Genomic DNA, 16,872 nt, shown 5'->3' with positions numbered 1-16,872 from the left:
TGAAATTTTGGAACACGCCAGGAATTTTGATAAGAAATGCAGTCCACGTCCCCTCATTCTGGCTCCTGGATCCACCCCTACCAGCATCGAACTTGTGGCTGTGTCTGTGATGTTTTAAACTATGACCGAGTTGGACCATATTTAGAATGAGACCATGCTTCGGATCCCCACACAACCCCTCAACAAAAGATATTCATATTGTGTCCCGAAGTTTCGGCATAGGACATTGACTTCCCCTGTCCTGTCTGCATTCAGTTTAAACGCTATCAGCGAGATAGGTCCTTCATATCAAAGCATAGTATACTATATTCATGAATCATATTCCATGCAGGCCTGTGTTGATTTTATGCAGACCTAATCTAAGGCCTATTATATGCGTGCTGTCTAGTTTAATGATTTTCCAGCACATTATGCGTTTATATCGACAATTGGTCTTTTGAGGTGTTGGCGGCCAGCTTGTGGATGTGTTCTGCAGCGGCTTAATTTGTCCTCAAAGGAGGAACTTAAATCACCGTGACGCTGCTATCAGCGACAAAAAATCACCAGTCATCGCTGGGTTTGATGTATGTGAAGCATACAGTGATTCTACTTTGCGAAAGTTGCGCACAGCTCACGTGAAAGTTACATTAATTGTAGTTGGAGCATTCGTGCATCCATCAGCATGGCATGATGCACTGTCTCCGTGTGTACAATAATGTTTGCTGTCACCCGCTGGCCAACTTTCGAATGTGGTCTATTTAGGATGTCAGTTGTGAATGGGACTGTATTGACCATAAACCATGATCGACCCTTTGAATTGAAACTCAACTTCTGGTCCTTAGAAAGTTCACTTCGATCATTCACTGCAAACTTTTCATTCCCACTTACTGTGAGTTGTAGCCCTTGAAGTTTCAAAGATTAGCCCACCGTTGAATGCTTTCAACAGGTTTTGACCCGATTCTCAAATATGTCAGGCGGTGCACACCCAAGTGGAGAACCTTTCCATGGAGAGCCTCTTCAGTGCATTTTCGTCTCTGGGCGAAGGTTTTTCGACACATTGTTGACTATTATTTTTTCATCTTCATTGACCTGACAGGTACACGAAGCTCAAAACTTACAAGCGCTTCAATTTTGGAATAAAATGCAAAAAAAGTGGCAAACTGGGTCGTCTGAATACTAACTAGTTTGAGGACTCTAAATCAATGCTACAATTAAAAACCAAGTGGTCTTCAAAAATTTGAAATTGGCGGAATTCTGATTCAAAGCAAGGGGGAAGGTGACCTGTTTTGAGACCCCTTATAAAGAGGGCCCCGTTCCGGACAGGCAATTCAGTATAATCCCAATGCATTTTTTGCCATTGCAGAATCCCGCTTTTCTTTGTCTGCTGAGTATCTCGACATCCTGCAAAACACCATCAGCCAAGGTCATATGCCAACGATTCTGCTGTTTGTGAAGTACATGTACTTATCATTTTCTTGTTTTGTGTCTTTTCAGCACAAATAGAGATAATACCTTGTAAGGTATGCAGTGATAAGTCCTCTGGAGTCCATTATGGTGTGATCACTTGTGAAGGATGCAAGGTGTGTATAAAAAACCCCGGTCATGCAACATACTTGCTGAAAAAAACAGCAGTCCCTTAGATGCAGTATTCAGCAGACCTAACACCCCATACATCCTTGCCTGTGCGATTGTGTAACCACTGCATGATGCACTGAGACCAAGACACCAGTTTCACTCCCAAGAAGAAGGTCTAGCTCGAGCCCTGTATCTATCTCCTACTTTGAATTTACTCTCTCTGACACCCATTTCTCATTTATCTTGTCCGTTTGGCTTTCCAGGGATTCTTCCGACGGAGCCAGGCAGGTCCCGTCAACTACCAATGTCCCCGCAGCAAACAGTGTGTGATAGACCGTGTGAACCGAAACCGATGCCAGTATTGCCGATTACAGAAATGTTTACAGCTTGGGATGTCTAGAGATGGTATGTATGGAGAGAGATAAGCTCAGACACTGTCAGGGTTTGGTAATATAATAATAATATAATGAGTCTTTTATATAGCGCAATTCCGTGACACTATAGTTCTCGCTCAAAGCGCTGTGGGATATCATATTATTATCCCGGTCTCCACAGAAATCAATCAGGGGTTTTAAGGAGCAACCAGGAGGTGCTCACTTGAACTCGACCAGTAGGGGAACTAAGGAGTGACTCGGCCGGGAGTCGAACCCACGACCTCCTGATCATGAGGCCGACTCTCTTCGACTGCGCTACCGCTGCCCCTAGTAGTGGTAGAGCTCATTCTGAATAGGCCTTGTCATACTATGACCAGCATATGTATATGGTTGCATGATCCTTTAAAAGGATACACCGTCTATATTTATTGGTAGCTCCAACATTCAGACTCATAGTTGCACAAAATGCGCCCGTATTTGCAGTAAGTCACGCGCCGATCCGCATGATGATCATCCAACATTTTGAATTTCAGCCGTAAAATTTGGAAGAATGTCCAAAAAGCAACGCGAACGAGTAGAGGATGAAGCGAATTACCACAAGCGATCGCGAATGAACGGCTTCGATGGATCACCACCGGCTTACGAGGTTCCCCCACAGTTACAGCCCCCACCTGCTGAATACATCAGATACGAAGGGTGAGCAGTTTGATGCGGTCTTCGGAAACTTTGGCAATTTTGAAAAGTTTCAGAAAATTTGTAATTTGCTGCGGAATAGGTTCAGTTCTGCCCATGGTATTGGAAGCCCAGGCTGTGTGCGTTTAACTTTCTCTCTTGATCAATGCTAAAACTATTCATAGTCTTAAAGTTATCATATTTTGTTGAAGTTGACAGTTTCCGTTGCACGAAGCCGTTGACAAAAAAATTGGAAAATTCACAACTTTGATAAAACAATATGATGATTTGTGTGTCCTGTACTCGGGAAAAATCATTTTTGTACCAACAACTTGCAGCTATCAAAATAATCACACTCAAGATTTAAACTATATTTCATCAGCAGTCATACCTACACAGGCAAAAGTCTCTGTCCATGGATTGTTGAAGGCCCATGGACGTTCCATCCATGGAGGCCCATCCATAGATAGTTGACGGCCCATGGACGTTCCATCCACGGAGGCCCATCCATGGATAGTTGACGGCCAATGGACGTTCCATCCACGGAGGCCCATCCATGGATAGTTGACGACCCATGGACGTTCCATCCACGGAGGCCCATCCATGGATAGTTGACGGCCCATGGACGTTCCATCCACGGAGGCCCATCCATGGATAGTTGACGGTCCATGGACGTTCCATCCACGGAGGCCCATCCATGGATAGTTGACGGTCCATGGACGTTCCATCCACGGAGGCCCATCCATGGATAGTTGACGGCCCATGACGTTCCATCCACGGAGGCCCATCCATGGATAGTTGATGGAGATTCGCCATCGACTATCCATGGATGGAACGTCCATGATTAATCCCATCAAGTATTCATAGACGGAAACTTTTGCCTGTCTAGTACTTGTGTTTTATGCTGTGGTTTTGAATTTTGTTTGAGCTTTTGTTGTTTGCTTGGTTTCTTGGTGTTGAGGGCCGGTTGTTCGAAACAAGGTTTGATACTAACTTTTCTGTACCTTTTTGAATTCGGTCACAGGCCAAGTTTCGGTCATAGAATCTATGATGGCCTGTAGTAGATTCTTATCATAACTTGTGACTGGAAATTTTTGATCATAGAATCTATGTTGGGCCATCATGGAGTCTATGATAGGTCTGCACAGAATCTTTGATAGGTCATCATATAATCTATGTTGGGCCATCATGGAGTCTATGATAGGTCTGCACAGAATCTTTGATAGGTCATCATATAATCTATGATGGGTCATCACAGAATCTATGATGGTCATTATAGAATCTGGAATAAGGCATCATAGGGTCTATGTCGATTATTGTCCCGGCATAGATTCTAGGACTGGAACTTCTGCCTGGTATTAGTCTAATTGGCTGCAGTAAACTGAAGGAAAAATAGCCAACCATTATGATGATTTTTTACTTGTTTTTGAACAACCGGACCCAGCTTGTTGTTGTGCATGAAACTTTTTGTTGTCTTTTAGACTTTTCCCTTACTAAAAGTAACTGTAATGTTATGAAAAAGTAAAGGTTTGGTGACGACATGACTAACGTTTCTGATGCAAAAGAAGAAGAGCTTTTCTCATGAACACAACCGGTGCTGCCATCTGTGGCTCAGTCAACACACAACATTTTGCATGTAAATTCAACTTTCAATTCAAATTCTTTTCTGCAGTATGCCAAACATGGATATGCTGCAAAAGCGCTTCCCTCCGGTAGAGTTACAACAGGACGGAGGATATGGAGAGTAGGTTCACTTTTAAATTTCAAATTTGGCGGGGCCGATTTTTGGAGCACTGTTTTGGTGCTCAAGACATCAAAAGTTGCTGAGCTCGTGAAAAACAATCAAAATATTAGTTATGGGGAACTGAATATTCTACTAATCTTTAAGATCTAATCAAATTCGTTGACTATCATAATGTCACTGATGTGCTCCAGAAACAAGCAATGAAACCATCGAAAAAACCATCCAAAGTAACCGTCAGCGAAACCAAAGTAACCGTCAGCAAAACCAAAGTAACCGTCAGCGAAACCAAAGTAACCGTCAGCGAAACCAAAGTAACCGTCAGCGAAACCAAAGTAACCGTCAGCGAAACCAAAGTAACCGTCAGCAAAACCAAAGTAACCGTCAGCAAAACCAAAGTAACTGTCAGTGAAACCAAAGTAACCGTCAGCGAATCCAAAGTAACCGTCAGCATGACAATGTTGTCACCGTAAACTTCCAGACTTGGCGATCTTTGGATTGTTGGCGGCTAATTTGGTTAATTGCAATCAGTCATCGTGTTGTCATAACTATGTCTCAGGTTGCAACGAAAGAATGCTTGTTCGTGGAGCAGTCTATCTAGTGTGTGATGTGTGTTCAATATGTGATGCTTCAATTTTGGTTTCTTGGTTTGGTTTTAGAAGTATGGTTTTACTTTATCTGTTAGTGTTCTGGGAATGTGTTTCATTTAGTTCTAAAAAAGCTTATACGACCTTTATTTGATTACCAGTGCACACATTTGGTCCGCTAAAAATTGTCCCTCTTTTGAACAGCAACAGTTGGAATCTGACAAACTTGTGACGTAAGCTATGGAGGGTGCAATGGACATCATGTAAAGTCTACTTATTCGATTTCTCGCTCAGAAACCAATTTTCGTAAAAGATGTGTGCATTGGTGTTTTGTTGCATTTATCATTTGAACTTTGCAACATATTCTGTTGGCTAAGATAAATGGTTTCTCTTAACGAGAGAAACCCACTTGGTACGACTTCTGTGATGTAAGAAGACTGCGTGTCCTGAACTTGCATCGTTTTACAAATTATTTGAACTTGAAAACTGATTGTGACGTGGTGAATCGCCAAATTTTTCAGGCCATAATACTGCAAAAAAATTCTTGAAATATTTTTTGAGAAAATTTTTTTTTACATTTTTTGAGAAAAAAAAATTTCCAAAAAAAAGAAAGAATTTTCCTAATCCCGCCAAAAAATAGAATTTTTTTTCTCGAAATTTTTTCGAGAAAATTTTTTGAGAGAAAAAATTTTTTTTGCTGAAAATCTTGATTTTGCGCAAAAACTACAAAAATAAAACACCTGCAAAAATTTTAACAGAAGTGATATTTTAATTCCATAAAATGTTGCAAAGTTGCCTTTTCTGTTATTCTCTCCTTCCCCTTCTGTCTGCATGCTCCACTTCCTTGGTTGTTGTTTCGTTTTCTTTGTGTTCATGCGTGTTTTGTTTGTTTTCTTTCGTTGTCATAGTTACGCACCCCCTCAGTACGGTTACACACCCAATGGGTATGTTTACAGCGCCACACCTGATATGTCAGCGTACGCCCCGGCGCCACAGACGCCAATGGAGGCCATGAATCCTTATGCGAACGTTTCACCGGCGCCACCACCGATGATGAAATCGACAGAGGAATTAGATTTAGGTGAGTACTTCGTTCCTTCGATATATACAGAAGAACCTCCCTCAGCGGACACCTCTCTACTAAGGACACCCTCTCTATTAAGGACTCTAGTTTCGGTCATTTACATTCATTTTGACCTGTATTTCGAAAACCTTGGTGCACATGGGCGACATCTAGGTTGACGTTTCAAAATCACGTCATCGTCAACGAACTCTGAATTGCTCTATTGGACGAATGGACAGATTTTCTCTCTCTGAACAACCCGATATGAAAACCTCCACTCATACAGAGTTAGAATTTGTGTTTGTTTCATTTTGCAGGAATTCTATCCAAAGCCATATTCGATGCCCATTTGCGGACTTGTCTCGTGAGCAACGACCAGATTGAGAGGTTGAGATGTCAGCCACCACCGCCTGAACTTATCGAACAATTACGAAATTTGGTAAGACGCGTTTTGAGAAGTAGGCCTACCACTTTTACAGCCCCTGACATATGCAATATTGCTGATGAAATGCATCAAGCCAGCTGAGCTTGGCATGTCACAACTTGAAATTCGGCTGACAACCTGGTCAAATTAGAATGCAGTCGCATCTTTCCTGATCAGTACAACTTTGTTGAAAACAGCGTCACATCATAATTTTAGGGGAACGGCGCTGTTTTCAGCTGACCTAACCCCATAAATCAGTGGAGTTTGGTCCCTCCAAGACTTACCCGCTTGTCAGGAACGGGGTGAGTTATTGGACGATGTTTAATATTTGCTGAAAATTTGTTTTTCAGAGTCATGAAGACCTTTGGAAAGAGGTCGCTGAAAAGATCACACTGACCGTGCAACAGATCATCGAATTTGCCAAAATGATTCCCGGGTTTATGACATTCCTTCAAGATGATCAGATCATGCTGCTGAAAGCTGGTAGGTTGACGTTAATTAGGCAAATGAAAGATGACGTTGTGGTTCTCGTCACCGCCCAGGATCTTATGTATATTGCTTCATCCTTTTCAGGGAGTTTTGAAATTGCCTTGCTCCGTTTGAGTCGAGCGTACGACGTCGTGAATGAGAGTGTATTGTTCGGCCATACTTTCCTTCCATTGGATACCTTCAATAACCTCAGTGAGTAGAACAATCGTCCCAAGATTGAAGAATTCGAAGCAGACGCCACTTTTGCAATATTCTTGTTGAGTTTTAGCCAAACAAGCGTGTATATGAAGAGTTTCTCCCAAAAACAAGATACAGTTGAATCTCCCTTAGCAGACATGGACCTCTCTATATCCATTCTGGAATTTAACTGAGAATACATTGAAATTTGTGGAGAGCTATTTTGACCAATTCACTTTTCCACCTGCGTGACTCTTCACAGTTTTCCTGTAGTGGTACATAGAGCTATTGGCCTCACTCAAGATTTGACTGATCCGAAACATAATTGAAAACATTTTCTTCCAGCTGACGACGAGATGAACTTACGTCACAGTATCTTCCAGTTCGCGCGTGACATTATGACCTACAAACTTACAGAACAAGAAATCGCTCTTCTTAGTGCCATCGTGCTGCTCAGCCCAGGTAAGACAAAATATTAACGGTCGTGGCGATCTAGTGCTGTAGGCCGTCCGCCCTGTGAACGGAAGGTTGAGGGTTCGAGGCCGGCTGGTAACCTCTTGGTTAGCCGCCAGCTTGTTAAATATAGGGTACAAACTGGCTTCTCTCTAGGCGCCTTGCATCAGAGATAGGAGTTAAGAAGTAAAGAAATTCTCGCACTTCTTAAGTTTGCATAACAATGCATTTGCGAAAATGAAATGCTTGCGATGTCTAGAGTTGCAAAATCTATAATTTTCTATCTATTGATCTTCAGAGCGTCCGGGCGTTAAAGATATTACTCAGGTTCAGAAAATTCAAGAGCGGGTGATGTCTGCGTTCAAGATCGAAATCGGCAAGAACCACCCAGAAAACGAATCGATTTCAACCGAACTTGTATCGAAAATTCCTCAGCTTCATATGTTAAGCGCACAACACATTAACGTCTTGTCAAAGTTTAAGAAAACAGCGCCATCTATTGAATTCCCAGCTTTACACAAAGAATTGTTTTCGGCAGAGGAAGGATCGCAGTGACTATTGTAAAGATTTCGTCTCCGTGGAAAATGACGCTCAGACTTTTATATTCAGTGTGCGTTGTAATTCGACTTGGAGCATGGCCAGTACTCAGTTCTGTTGTGAGAGGGCGCCCTACTCTGAGTCACATGACCATCCGTTAAATCGTTAAGTGTGCTATTGAATTATGGGATCTCGGCCGTAGGAAAATGTGAAATTTATGCTGAGAGAGCATCTCGCTTAAGATTGTTAACAATTATCTTCAATCCGTTGAAGTGAGACGGCGTTTCTGGATTACATAAGTTCTGTTCTTGGATTACTTATGCGCTTTTTCTGGTTTATGTAGGATATTTTTGCATGTGAACCCTGGGGGGGGGGTCACATTATACGATTTAGCTGTCTTTCTTGTAAATATTGAATACTTCATCAGAAAGCTATATTTCAGGGCATTCGTTTCCCATCTATCTACTTAACTCTTCTACTTCAAAGTATATTCTTTGACGCTTAAAGCCCCATCGTATTTTGTAACAGGAGGGGGGGGGCTTTAAGGGTGTTTGTTGATGGATGTAAAGCATCATGTGTGTAGGAATTGATGGTACGCATAACCGTTTCAGGAACTTTTTTATACTGGGGTTGTAATTAGGTCAAAGTGGATTGTATATCTAAGCATGTACATTGTATGCATTTCAAATGCTTTTAGTCTGCACTGTATAGGTGACGCTTTTAGTTTTAATTTTCGAATATAGAGGGTGCTGGCTTTGACTGCCGAAATGGGCTTGAAAAGTCCAAATAACCGTTGCCATAACAACCGTTTGGAGATCAGATTTTTATAAACTTTGATAATGTGTCTGTAATATTTGTGCCCAGGTAAACTGATTTTATTTGGATTTTAATGATTAGGTTTTACTAAGAATCAATGAAGAATGATCTTTACTTGGTTTTAGGAATCTCTAAAGCTAGATAAAGACTTTAAATCGTAATCTTGGTGAGGTCTTGTCATGGGTTCCTCATCTCTAATACTGTTGATTAGTTCTGAAAAATATATATATTTTACTACAAAAAACATTCATTTTAACCGCACATTGTATAGACACTTTATATAGGTATGTACTGTACATAGACGCATGTAACCTTCAGAATGTTTTATGTATACATTACATGAACTGTATATGTATATCATACCTTGTACATGTATATAAATTGTATATTACCTGTATCCAAAATACATTTTATCGAAGGAATACAGGGCTACAGACCACATATACTCTACACCTATGTAAGATCCTCTTTCAACGCAAGCAACATGTCTTGGTGAGTTTTGGGTAAGGCCCAGATCGAAACGAATTTAATATTTTTTTCAAAATATTCCTTTTAGATGTAGTGTTTACAGTAGAACGTCTCTAAGGACACCCTCAAGGCTGACAAGGGCTGCCCTTAATAGAGAAGTGTCCTGATTAGAGAGGTAAAACTGAATGGAAACAACTAATTTGGGACTAAGACTAGTGTCCTTAATAGAGAGGGTGTCCATAACAGAGAGATGTCCGCAAAGTGAGGTTCCACTGTATATTTTTTTGTCTGTAGTCCTGTGAATTTCTTTGCCTCGCACTTTGCAAACAAGCAATTTAAAACACTGCTATCTGTGATTTAAATTGCATGTGAGAATAATCGATCATCTGCGATGGGTCATTGCAGGTACCTTTAATAAAGCGAGACTTTTTTATACCTTGGTTAGCATGCTTTTTCATCCAAGGACAAGCTGAGGAGGGTGGAATAAAAAATTTTTTTTTTTTTTTCTCGGTTTTCTGCAATTTTGAGTGGCGCGGGCTTGCTGAATGACAAATTTTTTTTTTCTCCACATTTTCATGCTAACCAAGATACAAAAAACAAAACTCGCCTGAGAATCAGGGATCACAGCAGCCTGCGATCTTTATCGAACCCAGCGATAGCTGACGTTACCCTTGACGTTGTCACAGATAGCTGTGAGGTAAATATCTTTTTGCCAGGCGCTTTGATGAATGAAGCATGTATTCAACAGGTAGTTATAGTTATTCCTAGACAAATTTATTGGATGACTTTGAAAATATATTTTTGATCCAAAACAGGTGTTTAATAAGCTAACTGCTACAGTGCATGCCCTCTGTCATTAGAAGACATTTTCATTTGATGGGTTACGATATGGTATTATTGAATAATTATTATAATAATTATTATTATTGAATAATGTTGAAAAAATCTGAAAAATTTTGCCTTCGAAATTTCTGTGTTGTCCGATATTCGTCTTAGGAAAGCCACACAGAGCAGAAATGTGAGTCTAAGCAGAGATGTGATGTGAGTTGCATTTTGTGATAAAACTTGTAACGACTTCCATACGAACTACCTTAAGATTTATTGGTCAAAGGGGTGGTGTCTGAAATGCTATACACCGAGTTTCAGCAGATTCGTACTCATGATAACCACATTACAGCATTGTGTAAAACTGCATTTCTATTTTCCTGGCCCACTAGTAAAGGCGTACCCCTTTAACCTCTAAAATAGCAAGTTGAACTTGTAATCATGGTTGTACATTTCTTTCATCGTCCCATTTTTATATCGCTTTGTTTTTAACGCACTTCCATAGCATCAAGATCGTTGACATATAAGAGATTTTATCGTGAATAAGTAATGTAATCATTGGCATTAATAACTGTGCCATTGGCGACGTGATAATATTGAACTATGCAGTTAAGGCCTGTTCCAAAATAAAGGACTTCGAGCACACAGGACAGATGTTATATTTTCAAAAGAGCTCAATCTATCCACCGTATTGTAGAGTTAGATCAACTTGGGCATTTTAGCAGCAGATTTAAGTTTTGATTCTGGGCTTTTGAACATTCTTTCCTAAACACATCGACTATCAACAGAAATACCATTTTTTCTGACTTCGTAATAAGCAGACTTTCACAGTGTCGTTTGAGGCACAGACTATCATAGTCTGTAAAATAATTCCTATATGACTTGGTGAATGAATAAATAAAACTTAGTGTCACAATAAAAAAGCTTTAAATTGTGTGAAGTAAACCAATGAACATAATTGTGCCATATGTAACCAAGAGTCTGTGGACCTTAAAGGCCAACACCATTTGTCGGAAATTGAAAATTTGTAATTGAATTTGAAAATTCCAATTGCGTCCATACGTAATGAAAATAAGTGTCAACATTGCCATTTTGTTTCTAGATATACAAATACTATATATAATTCATGCATGATTTCTCTACGACATTCAGGCGCGTTTCTGTTTTCATGATCCATGATCACACTACTTTTGACATTTTCTCGGGTGGTGGAAATGAACTGTCTCATTTCCTATTCATGAGTCTGGTGCAGATCAGATAGCTAGATAAGGCCGGCTGAACATGTGGACAATATGGCCCGCAATAGGGTTCCATTCAGTTTAATACTTGTGTATAACTCAATGATGCTTTGATACAGACTGAGGGGAGGGAAGGGCATTGTGTTAGTCATAGGAAATACACTTTAAATGTAAATGGACATTATGGTGCAGGCCTTTAAGAGGTGCACAGGTGCAAACAACCGCTATTGAGTCTTCCTGAGTCGTGGCTATAAGTTTAGTTTAGTCAAGGCAACTACTAGTTAAGTTTTAAAATGTTGCTCATTGACCACAAAAGCCGACGCGATTCTCAGGGCAACAAATAATTTCAAATGTCCTTTTAGTCCCATTACTCTTTTAAACGAATTAGCAATTCAGATATTGTGTTTCTCAGAATTTAGTCGCTTGTATGCCGCCATGTATTGTACATGTAAATACAAGCAGAAAGTCGCTTGTATGCGACCATACTTTATGTATTGTACATGTAAATACAAGCAGAAAGTCGCTTGTATGCGACCATACTTTATGTATTGTACATGTAAATACAAGCAGAAAGTCACTTGTATGCGACCATACTTTATGTATTGTACATGTAAATACATGTAGAAAGTCACTTGTATGCGACCATACTTTATGTATTGTACATGTAAATACAAGCAGAAAGTCACTTGTATGTGACCATACTTTATGTATTGTACATGTAAATACATGTAGAAAGTCGCTTGTATGCGACCATACTTATGTATTGTACATGTAAATACAAGCAGAAAGTCGCTTGTATGCGACCATACTTTATGTATTGTACATGTAAATACAAGCAGAAAGTCGCTTGTATGCGACCATACTTCATGTATTGTACATGTAAATACAAGCAGAAAGTCGCTTGTATACAACTTGTATGCCACAATAGAGTAAACACAGAAATAATTATCTGTGGTCATTTTATTTTGCTTTTTTCTAAAATTGTGACTTTGGTGAACTGTAATTTAGCATTTTGACAACCCTTCAATGACAATATCATTTTTTGCAGCCACATATTTTTGCGATTATCTGTAAATGCGAAATGAAGAGGCCTGCAAACAGTTCCAGGTGTTCAGTATTGCAATGATATTTCAAAACCAATTTGTATTTGTATAATGTATATTTCTGCTATGCACGAAGAACGTGATTCAGATGATAAAGAAATCTATTTTGCTACGTCTCAATTTAGCCTGACACCCCTGCTTTACACGAATGGGATATCTGAACCTTTTGTTTTGGGTTCAACCATTGTGTTTGGAGGGGTGAAAGGTCCATTGAATGGGATTATATTTTCACGAAATGTATGCATCTAGTTATTGATAGCTCATTATTGAAAATAAAGAGATGAAAATTATAAATAATATCTTGTGTAATTCAATTGTATATTCTGTTAAAAATAATCTTAGGATCATCTTAAGATTGCTTGATGTCATGAGGGATGATATTCCCTCAGAAGTACTTTCACTTCCTTGAATAGAGTCTACATTTTGACCTTTGACCTCACTCCTTTCACTTCCTGGCCTTGCATCTCGTGATCAAACGACACTCTGCCTGCATTTATTCTCAATTCCTGATTTAAGTTCATTTCCTCTCATTTATCAGCGTAATTTCACTTTGTGCAGTTGAGCTATTTTGACCTTGACCCAATCTTGAATTGACCTTGGGAAAGTCACCTGACTTTATTGATGTCTGACATCTAAGGCCCCAAAGTAGGCCTAGGCCTGCTCTCTTCGGCAGTGGCAGCGTTTAAACTCAGTCTCGATCACAGGGCCTACTCGTACTTTCACATTGTCAATTGACTTGACTATTGCGACCTCAATTCTTCACGACCTTGGATAGGTAACTTCACTACTTTTCAATCAGAAGCCAATAAGTTATACACTCCAGGTTCACTGATTTAATACCGCCAACTTAAAAGGCTAACATAACCATGGGACAATGTTGTGTCGCCAACCCGTTTTCTATCCAAATTGAACATTTTGATTGGAATCGAACAACCGTGGCACACTTCCACCTAGAAATTGTCTTATATCGGTGAAACTAGTGTAAATCCTTCAGTCCATGGAGTAAAGATCATTTTCCACCATTCCACTGGAGTGACTTTCTGTTTGTGGACTTGAATATATATTTTGATCTTGACCTTGGCTGTGACCTTGACCTGATTTCTTGACGCGACCTTGAAAGTTCAGTTTGTCGTATTCTACCATTTCCACATCGCATCCTGGTGAATATATGTCATTTTCTCTCATGTAGGAGTTATCTATCTCACCACTTGGGGACAGCACTGAATGAGATAAACTGTCTGGTGAGTCTGAAAAGGTAAATGATAATTACAGAGGGAGAGTCTTACATACATCAAAAGTTAATGTCTATTTGACATCTATTAATTGATTATAGGTAGTCGGAAACAGGAGACCCCGGAGGAAACTTGCATTACAATCCAAGTATTGTTTATAGAGATAATAATGTCCTATAGTTCTAAACTCAATACTCAACATTTTTGAACAGCCTGGCTTCAATAAACTCATGTGCAGTCCATTTCGTCATCCTGATCGTCCTTCCGTACCGGGCGACAGGCGACGGGGCGGTCCACTGCGTCCGGAGGGCAGGCTTTAATTGACCAGAGAAATGTTGTACTTACATGCAGCATTAACACTTTCAGTTCCATTCCCAGCTGTTTCGTGCCTTTTAACCATCTTCCTCTTGCGATAAAACACCACACCTATTATCACCATGGCAATGATGAGGACGCCCAAGACGCTGACAACGGGAATGATGACATAACTTCCGGCATTGTTGATGTTAGTTTGCTGATCCGCTTCGGATGGGTTTGAAGTTGCTGCATTGAAAATAAAAACAAATTAAATGGCCAAAAACACGCAAGGCTAAGTGCTGTTATGGCATTATAATGCCATTGGTCTCTATATCCATTACACCTTGGCATAACTGGCCTGAACCCCTATAAAAAAAGAGGAGCGACGCGAAAGTTATCCCAACGTATAGCACTATGTAACTGGAGCAGTTATGCAGGGATCCTCGTTGGGAGGGGCGGTTGGCCGATTAAGCTGTTGGACTGTGCTCTGGCGTAAAAAAACACCGCGTACTCACCGTTTTCGCATCTTTCCCCCGTTCGCGCAGCGCCACACAGACAGGCTCCCGTTATGGAGTCGCATGGATAGCTGGAGCAGTCACAAGATTTGGCACATTCTTCTCCCCACCTCTGTGGTTCACAGGCTGAAATGTAAAATAATTTCTCAAAATCTAAACCACCATGAGCGTCTTCTAGACTCTAATGCTGTCCGACAAGACGACGCCGATCTACTGCGTCCGGAGTGTACCATTTTCAAGGTCCTGCCAGTGCCCGTTTGTGTATTTCAAACATCATTCATACCTTTTCCGACCCAGATGGCAGATGGCAGATGGCAGATGGCAGTTGGCTTCACAGTGGATATGTATTCATTTACAGAAAACATGGCAGACATTACCGATCGTTTCTTTTACACTCTGTGCTGCCGTCTGTGAGACGATCGGGAACCAATCTGCATAACGAGTCAGAAAACCGGAAAGATTCGGAAACCTGTACATTTCATTCGGAAAATATTGGAAATTATAATTTTATAGCGTGTAAACGCGCACGTGCGTCTTGTCTGGCCTGGTTTTGATTGGGTTGGGTTTGGTATCGTCTAAACGGCCCTACTGAATTTTATGTCACTTACTGTCATTGCAAGTAGTTCCTGCTTTCCCGGGCTCGCAAGACTTAGCACACACACCTGACTGCGGGTCACAGCTCTGATCTACTTGGCACTGGCACGTGTGGGTGCAATTTTGCCCATACCAACCTGTTGGACACGACTGGCAACCATTGCCATGGTGGTAATAACCGTATTTGCAGTGGCATACCCCAGTAACATGGTTGCAGTAGGATTGGTCATTGGAGCAATTTGTACAATTTTTCGTGCAATCTAATTTTGAAGTCATGCAATCTGAAAGAAAAAAGTCGCATACCCGAACAGTTGTCACCAGAGCTTCAGTGAGTATGCTTTAAATTTGTCTGAATGTTTGGGGCGATTATAAAATCCTACTTTTGTGACTTTGCAGAATATACACTTTTTACGGAAGTATGCGTTCTGAAAGGTACCTACCTGGGCGACATTCTCTGTCCTTTTTGACATAACCCTCGCAGCAACTCAGCACCTTAGCCGGTATCATTGTCGGACGGGTATCCATACGGTATGCTGTCATATACACAGTTCTGTTGGAGAAAAGAAGTTGAGGTTTAAAGGGAGACCATGACTGGGTAGGATCCAGGTAGGCCCCGTCAGATTAAGCTACACAGAGTTATCCAATAGGGGTCTCTGCTATCTCACTGTACATTGGAACTATCACGATGGAATGAGGAACATATATTGTCATCTGAGACTACCAATTTGACCCTTAGGCCTATAGACTGCTATCACTTGGAACCGATCCTAGCACCTTTACTTGGGTCCTTCGCAACTGAGGCTGAGTATGCACAGCAGAAATTCGGAGTGCCCCCCCCCCTCCTGCCACACAGGTGTCTGAATAATCCATCCTGAAGCTCAGGCAAACACTCGGCAAACGTGTGCGAGGGGAGGAGGATATGACTGACTCTGTTATGAAATACATGAACATGTATTTACCTATATTTAGTTGAACACCAGGCACACCATGATCCACCGAAGCAGCCCAAGCCGCACGTCTTATATCTGGTCTGTCTCGACGTCACGTAACTCACTGCAGTAATCACATTTTTCTCTACCCTATAAAACACAAGATAAGACGAATATAATCTTCAATTTTACTAAAAATGTTAATCAAAGATGATATGTATACTCCTGAGGTAGTTGATTCGTCATCCTTATCACTCCAACTTAAGATGAGGGACGAGGCCTGTCCACGGTGTGTCGCAAATGTTGCCCAAATATCAAAGAACTATCGGCCGATAAACCACGCATGAGATTGGATCACTCACAATCTTGTTTCATTGCAGACTCCCTCGCCGCTCGGGTCTAAGATGGTGTCCGTCGTGACTACCTTACTGCCCTCAATTCCAGTGATGTAACACATAAGTCCAGTAACCAGGGTAAAAATGCAAAGCATGTCCCGGCAGACATTAACGGGCATCTTGTCTTTGTCAATCCTCCCGAAAAATGTCTCTGTCGATATATGAATAACCTCAATCGTATGGCACGACTATTGACGTGCAATAGACTCTTATGTTTCACTCTATCGGGAATTTATTATTTTATCTAAAAGTTGTGCACGACTGTGTCATGATATTCCCAGTTACTTGTTGAAGATTGTCAAGTAGGCCTACTTTTAAGTTGGTCATTTCCTATATAGTCAGATCTATCAAGAAACAGAGCTATGAAAAAAGGTAGAGGTCGGTGACTG

General features: G+C 40.8%; 2 protein-coding genes across 8 annotated transcripts in view; one reads left to right on the top strand and one right to left on the bottom strand.

Annotated features, from left to right (window-relative positions):
• LOC135499025 (probable nuclear hormone receptor HR3) overlaps positions 1-11,571 on the top strand; it is a 34,657-nt gene extending 23,086 nt beyond the window's left edge. For 3 of the 6 annotated variants that reach the window (XM_064789643.1, XM_064789644.1, XM_064789647.1), the window contains exons 2-11: positions 1,474-1,559; positions 1,818-1,959; positions 2,462-2,624; positions 4,273-4,344; positions 5,837-6,009; positions 6,309-6,430; positions 6,766-6,898; positions 6,989-7,096; positions 7,427-7,543; positions 7,833-11,571. In XM_064789643.1, the coding sequence (XP_064645713.1) occupies positions 1,474-1,559; positions 1,818-1,959; positions 2,462-2,624; positions 4,273-4,344; positions 5,837-6,009; positions 6,309-6,430; positions 6,766-6,898; positions 6,989-7,096; positions 7,427-7,543; positions 7,833-8,089 (1,373 nt within the window). In that variant the 3' untranslated portion in view covers positions 8,090-11,571. The remainder of the gene's footprint in view (positions 1-1,473; positions 1,560-1,817; positions 1,960-2,461; positions 2,625-4,272; positions 4,345-5,836; positions 6,010-6,308; positions 6,431-6,765; positions 6,899-6,988; positions 7,097-7,426; positions 7,544-7,832) is intronic. The other 3 variants (XM_064789646.1, XM_064789649.1, XM_064789648.1) reach the window with 3 other exon arrangements.
• Positions 11,572-12,825: 1,254 nt separating this feature from the next.
• On the bottom strand, positions 12,826-16,635 carry LOC135499026 (multiple epidermal growth factor-like domains protein 10). 2 transcript variants are annotated; one of them, XM_064789650.1, is made up of 7 exons: positions 16,451-16,635; positions 16,119-16,238; positions 15,600-15,709; positions 15,174-15,440; positions 14,566-14,691; positions 14,099-14,296; positions 12,826-13,768 (listed from the first exon to the last, which is right to left on the bottom strand). In XM_064789650.1, exons 1-7 carry the CDS (start codon positions 16,600-16,602, stop codon positions 13,512-13,514), a joined length of 1,230 nt encoding a protein of 409 aa, XP_064645720.1. In that variant the 5' UTR covers positions 16,603-16,635; the 3' UTR covers positions 12,826-13,511. The 2 variants fall into 2 exon arrangements, with proteins under 2 accessions (XP_064645720.1, XP_064645721.1); XM_064789651.1 differs by lacking the exon at positions 15,174-15,440 and having other exon boundaries at positions 12,827-13,768.
• Positions 16,636-16,872: the final 237 nt, after the last annotated feature.

The sequence above is a fragment of the Lineus longissimus genome, chromosome 14 (assembly GCF_910592395.1).
Source record: "Lineus longissimus chromosome 14, tnLinLong1.2, whole genome shotgun sequence".
Classification (NCBI taxonomy): domain Eukaryota; kingdom Metazoa; phylum Nemertea; class Pilidiophora; order Heteronemertea; family Lineidae; genus Lineus; species Lineus longissimus.
Note: the sequence above shows the minus strand (reverse complement) of the source record. Positions and strands in the feature narration are given on the sequence as shown.

Bases quoted from the DNA above. Each gene is read 5' to 3' on its own strand.
- LOC135499026 (XM_064789650.1), bottom strand. From the start codon at position 16,602: ATGCCCGTTAATGTCTGCCGGGACATGCTTTGCATTTTTACCCTGGTT. The intron at 16,239-16,450 runs GTGAGTGATCCA...TGTGTTTTATAG, and splicing joins GTCTGCAATGAAACAAGATT to GGTAGAGAAAAATGTGATTA. The intron at 14,692-15,173 runs GTAAGTGACATA...TTTACATTTCAG, and splicing joins AGGAACTACTTGCAATGACA to CCTGTGAACCACAGAGGTGG.